Source organism: Larus michahellis, chromosome 9 (genome assembly GCF_964199755.1).
Source record: "Larus michahellis chromosome 9, bLarMic1.1, whole genome shotgun sequence".
Classification (NCBI taxonomy): Eukaryota; Metazoa; Chordata; class Aves; order Charadriiformes; family Laridae; genus Larus; species Larus michahellis.
The window spans coordinates 45,684,840-45,692,229 of NC_133904.1; the positions used below are offsets into that span (position 1 = coordinate 45,684,840).

The following is a 7,390-nucleotide window of genomic DNA, read 5'->3' on the forward strand; positions in this document are numbered from 1 at the left end:
CATGTGTCACGATGCTGGGGTGAGGCACTAGCAAACTGTGATCGTGAGTTCCTCCCTGCTGTGAGGGACCCCATTCAGCTGGTACCTTCGACACTTGGTCTTCGCACATTCCCACCCAGGTTTTGCAGCATGTGAGCCCTTCACAGGGCAAACCTGTTGCCGGATGGGTGTCTCTGGGACCACCCTGCTGGCAGCACAGTCCTTTGTCCCTCACCCCACCTTGTCTGCCCTACTCGCTATGGCAGAGTAGCTGTTGCCCGATTTTCCATCTTGCTCCAGACAAGTCCCTGTAGCTCTGCTATCGCTGACCCTGGAAAGCTTCCCAGGACCTTTTCCTGGGCCAAGAGCTCTTGCTGAATTGAGCTAGCAAGCCAGCTCAGTGCTGACAAGTGATCTCTCTTAAAAGCATTAACTCTTAGTTGTGGGAAGTCACTAAAGTTTCTCCGACGGGATGCTGTCTCCTGCATTCCTGCGACCCTCCTGCCGCATGGAGTTCCCCTCTCCTCTACGTAGCAGTGTGGTGTGAGTGTTGGCGTGGGGTTTTCTTTGTGTCCCTCCTCAGGTCTTATTGTCCTGGCTGCCATCACTCCTGAGTCATCCTTGGATTCCGGCCATGAAACCAACTCTTCAGAGCTAACTGATGTCTCAGAGATGGTCTCTGCTATGAAGCAGCATCAGAACGCAGCCTACTTCCTCGCTCAACACATCAACAAAGAAAGCCTCCTGGCCAGAAAGGACTTGCCTTTCCGAATCCAGAGCTGTGCTGCCCAGGCCGTTCTCACCTCACCTTACCCCCTCAGCCGCCAGGAGACGAGCCCTTCATTGAAGCCGGCTTTCTCTCACCAAAGCCCCAACCTTACCAACTGCAAGAGCAAACAGGAGCAGCAACATGCTGAGCGGAGCTACACCTTGGCTGTCCAGCCGGTGCTGGCCCCCCAGATTAATGACCAGAACAGGGGGGCTCCCGCGCCAGGCTCTGAATGCAAAGGTACAGGCCACGCAAAAGCTGCCTTTGAGGTATCTCCGCATGCCACAGCAGCCCCGAGCAGGGAGCAGGCACAGGACCTCCAAGAGAAGATGCCCAAAGAGGTCCCGCCGAGCTCCAAGCTCCTCCTGGATCAAAAAAGTGGTGTAACTCCAGCCGTCATTTCAGCTGCTCCGCAGCAAGTGGCAAACACAAAAGGCTCAGCTCCCCAAGTGGCAGCAGTCTCAAAAGAAGACAAGAACACGAACGGTACCAGCAGCTGTGCAGCAGCCAGCAGCAAGCCTTTGAAACCTAAAGGAGGTCCACAAACTGCAGAGACATTATGCAACTGTCAGCAGCAGCAGCAGCAACTCTCTCCGCAGCAGCACTGTGAAGTTTCTCCAAGTCCTAAAGAAGCTCATGGCAGTAAGGCTGAAGCTTTCCACCGCACCTCCTCGGGGGAGGAAATGATGCCCGGTAAGACTTTTGCCTCTAAAAGCTACCAGCAAAAAGTGAGTAGAGATGCTCCAGGAAAAGCCGCAAGTGGAGAGCCAGGTCAGAAGGCAGGTGGGGAAGCCATGAGCCTCGTCTTTCAGAAACACACAGCTCCTTCAAACCAAGGACAGAAAATGCAACAGGATAGTTCAACCAAAAGCTTAAAAGCTGAGAGTAGCAATCTGCACTCTGCGTCACCTGGGAGCACTTTCAGGAGCACCACTGAGGAACCCAAAGGGCCGATCCAGCTGGTGCCCAGATCCGAGAGCCTGCAGATCAGCACTGTGCCTTCCAAAAAAGCAGAAAAAGTCCTGGAGGTGACCCAGCAAGATGCAGATGTCCCAGCTAAACCCAAAGCTCCAAAAGCTCCCTTCAGGTTGAGGAACCTGTTCTCTGCAACATTTCCGACCCGGCTGAAGAAGGAGACGGACGAGCGGCAGGCCCAGCTGCAGAAGGTGAAGCAGTATGAGCTGGAATTCCTTGAAGAGCTGCTCAAGCCAAAGAGCAAAGGTGACCTCCCACCACAGGAGTATCTGCACCCGCCTGCCCCTGGGCGCTGCAGCTGCCAGCTAAGGAGCAGTCCTGTGCAAAAAGTCCCAGGGATGTCCAGGGAGCAGAGGCGCAGCTGCGACTGCAAGCGGATTTGCAGGGGGGTGAGGCCACCCCCTAACCAGTTGGTGATGCCAGAACTGGAGAGACGAGGGAGGGATAAAGTTAGCGATGACCAGAAGCAGGCGGAAGCTGTTAGGTTGACAAGCGTGAGCAGCCCTTCCAAAGGCAAGCGGATACGATCCACAAGTTTAGAGTCCAGAGACTATCGGTCAGATCCAGAGAACGGCGTCTCCTGTTTGACAACATGCGCTTCCCGGGGGGAGTGCATGGGGGCTCCACACTACAGGAAGCTCTTGCGTCGCTACAGTGTCAGTGAAATAGATAAGACTGATAGGACATCCCTGTCCTCTGACATCTACCAGAACATCTATACGACCAAGCAGAAGGGCCCCCAGAAAGAGCCTGAGCCCAGCATCCTTTGTCCTGTTCTGAAGAGCAAAATCCTGGAAGCCTCTGGAGTGGCTGACCCGTCCTACGTCCAGATAGCTCAGGATAAAAAGAACCAGAAGGGTTCAGCGGTGTTCTCTGTCCAGGAGGAGATGTATCCAAGTCCTGCTGAGCTGCGGGATGAAGACATGGAGGATGAGAAGTGCTGCTCCATCCGGTACTGCTTCTACTACAGGAAATGCGATGTTGCAGATGATGGGAGCGAGAAGGATGAGCTGTCCTATTCCATCCCCATGCAGCTACTCCCGGGAATGAAGCTGGACAATCAGATGGTCCCAGTCATGAGCAGGACTCTTCAGGTCCTAGATGCAACAGCCTGCAGCAGTCCCAATGACAGTCAGACCCAGGAAATAGATTTAAGGACCTCTAGTTTTGAGGGGAGCTTGGCAAAGATCAACACCCTTCGAGGCCATGCCTACAGCTTTCCCAACGGGTTTCTGCAAGTGCAGCTGGACACCAACGAGCTCCTGACTATCCTGAGGCAGTGTGTGGTGAGCCCTGATGTCCGGGACTGCAAACCCTACATCTCCCAGCTGGCTGAGTACAAGCAAGAGCTCGCCCTCAAGTTCAAGGAGTTTCGGGCCTCCTGCCGCCGTGTGGCAGCTGTCGACAAGAGTCCTACCCACATGCTCTCCGCCATCACAAGCAGCTTCCAGGTGCTAAGCAGCCTCATCGAGACGTTTGTGAGGCTGGTGTATGTCGTGCGCTCGGAGTCTCAGCGCCAAGAGCTGCTGACGAAGGTGGAGGAAGTGGTGAGAAACTACACCTTCCTCCTGAAGGCTGCGGAGGAGTCCACGGCCAGAACGCTGAGCCACCAGCAGACGGTGGAGCAGCTTGCCCGCCAGTCAGCCACGGTTGCCACTGTCATGGGCACGCTCACACGCTCCCTAAAGACGTTGATCAATAAGTAAGCCAGCTACAAAAACCAACAAGCCAGTGTGTGCCGGGCCATGGGCTAGTGGTTCTCAAATCGCGTAGGTCTGGTGAGGATGCATGTCTACAGGCCCACATCTACTGGGGCCTGCAGTAGTGGAGATGCTCTTTTATCTCTGCAGAATGGATGGTTGTGTTGGTGGTGGTTTTGAAGGGTAAATTCATGCCCTGTCGCAAGCTGTGCAACCAGTTCATCAGGGGTCTCAAGCAGCTGCTCTGCTTGCTCTCCCATGCTGGCTTGTTGGTGATGGTACCTGGGGGGCACAGTCACCCCGTCTCCATGCTAGTTTGGTTTCATGTGGTTCTGGGCCTCACTTGTCCGAAGACCTTTGTCACGGTGTGTGGTGGGCCGGTGACTTAGCAGAAACTGAGCTGAGATCTCCTGGCTTCACTCGGGCAGTTTGGAGCCAAACCACTGTCTTGCCACGTAAACAGCTCTTCTGCCTCCAGGGTCTTCCTGGCCCACAAATGCAACGTAATTAGCAGCAGAAGGGATCTCGGGGGTTAACGTCCCTGCTGCTATGCTGGGGCTTGGGAAGTAGTCCTAGCATGGGCAGGATGCCACAGTCCTGGGGCAGAGCTAGGTCACCCTAGCAGGCTCTACTCTCACCGCTAAGGCACCGATGGCCGAGTCCTGAGCACAGGTACTGCCTGTGCAAAGGGTGAGGGCTTAATGCGTGCCAGTAGGGAGGATCCAGGGAACAACAGGCCTGTCAGTCTGGCCTCAGTGCCCGGGAAGGTTATGGAGCAGGTCATCTTGAGTGCCATCACACGGCACATACAGAACAACCAGGCGATCAGGCCCAGTCAGCATGGGTTCATGAAAGGCAGGTCCTGCTTGACTAACCTGATCCCCTTGTGTGACACCCCCAAGGTGACGTGCTTGGTGGATGAGGGAAAGGCTGGGGATGTTGTTTACCTAGACCTTAGTAAAGCTTTTGACACTGTTTCCCACAGCATTCTCTTGGAGAAACTGTTCATGGCTTGGATGGGTGTATTCTTCGCTGGGTAAAAAACTGGCTGGAGGGCCAAGCTCAAAGTGTGGTGGTGAAGGGAGTTAAATCCAATTGGCAGCCGGTCACAAGTGGTGTTCCCCAGGGCTCACTACTGGGCCCAGTTCTGTTTATTATCTTTATCAACAACTTGGATGAGGGGATGGTGCGCACCCTCAGCAAGTTTGCAGATGACACCAAGTTGGGCAGGAGTGTTGGTCTGCTGGAGGGTAGGAAGGGTCTACAGAGGGACCTGGACAGGCTGGATTGATGAGCCAAGGCCAATGGTATGGGGTTCAACAAGGCCAAGTGTGGGGTCCAGCACTTGGGTCACAACAACCCCATGCAGCGCTACAAGCTTAGAGAAGAGCAGCTGGAGAGCTGCCCAGGGGAAAAGGACCTGGGGGTTTTGTTCAACAGCCGGCTGAATATGAGCCAGCAGTGTGCCCAGACGGCCAAGAAGGCCAACAGCATCCTGGCTTGTATCAGAAATAGTGTGGCCAGCAGGACTAGGGAAGTGGTCGTCCCACTGTACACGGCACTGGTGAGGCCATACCTCGAGTGCTGTGTCCAGTTTTGGGACCCTTACCACAAAAAAGAGGTGCTGGAGTGTGTCCAAAGAGCAATGAAGCTGGTGAGGGGTCTGGAGCACAAGTCCTGTGAGGAGCAGCTGAGAGAGTTTGGGTTGTTCAGCCTGGAGAAAAAGAGGCTGAGGGAAGACCTTCTCACTTTCTACAACTACCTGAAAGGAGGTTGTAGAGAGGTGGAGGTCAGTCTCTTCTCCCAGGTAACAAGTGATAGGACAACAGTAAGTGGCCTCAAGTTGTGCCAGGGGAGGTTTAGATTGGATATTAGGAAAAAAATTTTCACAGAAAGAGTTGTCAAGCATTGGAACAGGCTGCCGAGGGAAGTACCTGAGTCACCATCCCTGGAGGTATTTAAAAGATATGTAGATGTGGTGTTGAGGGCCATGATTTAGTGGTGGACTTGGCAATGCTAGGTTAACAGTTGAACTTGATGATCTTAATGGTCTTTTCCAACCTGAATGATTCTTTGATTCTATGATTCTATGTTTTCCTTCCTCTGCTGGATGGCTGTGTCCACACTAGAGAGCCTGCAAGGAGCCCAGATTGATCTTTGACCATTGCAAGCCAGAAGCTGGGCTAGCAGCTGAGAGGAGACCTCTTTCACACCATTCTCCAGAGGTCAGGTCTGGGCTTCCAAGGCTCACCCCAAACCCTCTCCTGTTTTCTTTCACCATGCCCATTAGAGAGGAACCCCAGATCGGCTTTGTGAGCCACGGCTTGTCCCCGAGCCAGGCAGCGCTACTGCCATCGGCCAAAGGAGCTGCCCTCCTTGCCAGGGTGTTGGGGTCCTTTCCCTGTCTCCACCGGACTGACTGCCATAAGAAGCATTATTTAGTACTCTGTGGTGGTTATTTATTTGCAGTTGGGGTTTTCGGATTGATTTTTTTTCACTTCCAGGAATGGTAAAATGATTCCTAATTGCTTCCCTTCGCACCCCAAGGTTCCTCTCCTCCTCTCAGTCTAGCTTCTAGACCTAATCAATCAGACTGCCTTAATTGGTGCTCCACTGCAGTCACCCACCCTCCAAAACAGAGCGAGGAGAAAAATGCAAGGTTGCGCATTGCATTGCCCTTACCCCGCCGCCCACTGCGCTTCACGCGTGCACGGGGAGAGCGGGTCCTGCCGGGGTCCCTGCGCCTCTCCCCACGGCACCCACCTCCGGCTGGAAAGTGAGATGGTGGCATCAGCCTCACAGCGCCAGGAGTGAGACCGGTTGTCAAACCCAGCCAGCTCGCCCCAGCGCCTGGGGGTGATCAGGGATCTCCTTACGATCAATCGCTTCCCATCTCTATTATTTTTTTTTACAAAGACGCACATTCGAAATCGCTCGTTCTTCCATAGGAGTTATGGAAATGCACAATGTGCTTTTAACACGCGCATCCTCTACCGAGTGCAATAACCTCCCCTGGCCCATGGCTGTCCGGGACTTTGGCCATTGCTGTCATCAAGGCAGAGAGGATCTTGCTGTGGGGACAGCCTCCTGCTTTCAAGAACCATGTAGCAAATATACAGTGGAAAAGCCAATTCGGATTTCAGTCCGTGGTGGGCAAAGCCTGTTGTAAAGCTGAAGGCCAACAGGGAGCTGTGTTTTTCTTTTCCCCGTGAATTATCTATTACAAAACTCTGAGTTTCTTCGAGCTCCCCGTTATGTCTATATCATTCCTACATAAATCTCTCAGTCTAATACAGAGGAAAATTTTTTTATTGTCTGTATATAGTATATATAAATAAAAAAAATATATAAATTATATATATACACAAATTTATGTCTTGTTTTACAAACAAGAAAGATTAAATATATTAATCTTAATAACCAAACTAGCAGTTGTGTCTTTTTTTAAGAACTATGTGGAAATGGGGCTATGCTTAGCTGTACAAAACCCTGTTCGTAAGCAAAACCCCCTATTTTTGTTGCTATAGAAATGCACGTATCTACGCATCTCCGTACTGGAAGGGCAGGGCTTAAGGACTCCACAGCACTGCTGGACTCTACAGAAGTGAAGTACCAGGCTATGAAGAAAGCCAGGAAGCAGCAGAAATGCAGGTTTGAAAAGAACTGTTTGACTTGGCAGGGTTTTGTGGTGTTAATGGGCGTTTATTGCTTAATTCCCCTGCGGGAGGGGAAGGCTTCCAGCAGCACTCGCCCCTTCACCACCGGCGCTGGGCACTGCAGCTGTGCTGGGGGAAGCGTGGTCCTCCTGGTGCCCTCAGGACACCCTCCTCCCCTACAGCAGGGGACAGATGGGACATGCTTTAACCCCCCCTCTGTTAGCAAAATCCTGCCTGATGCCTTTCGGTTGGGCCAAGTTGAGCCACTGACCAGCTCCAGTGCGCGTTTGCAGCCAAGTCGCAGCCTCTGC

General features: G+C 52.9%; 1 protein-coding gene across 5 annotated transcripts in view; it reads left to right on the forward strand.

The window, feature by feature from the left end:
• The window catches only part of FRMPD3 (FERM and PDZ domain containing 3), a 65,528-nt gene extending 58,689 nt beyond the window's left edge, over window positions 1–6,839 (forward strand). For all 5 annotated transcript variants that reach the window (XM_074600480.1, XM_074600479.1, XM_074600481.1 and 2 more), the window contains one exon: window positions 563–6,839. In XM_074600480.1, coding sequence (XP_074456581.1) covers window positions 563–3,429 — 2,867 coding nt within the window. In that variant the 3' untranslated portion in view covers window positions 3,430–6,839. The remainder of the gene's footprint in view (window positions 1–562) is intronic.
• Window positions 6,840–7,390: the final 551 nt, after the last annotated feature.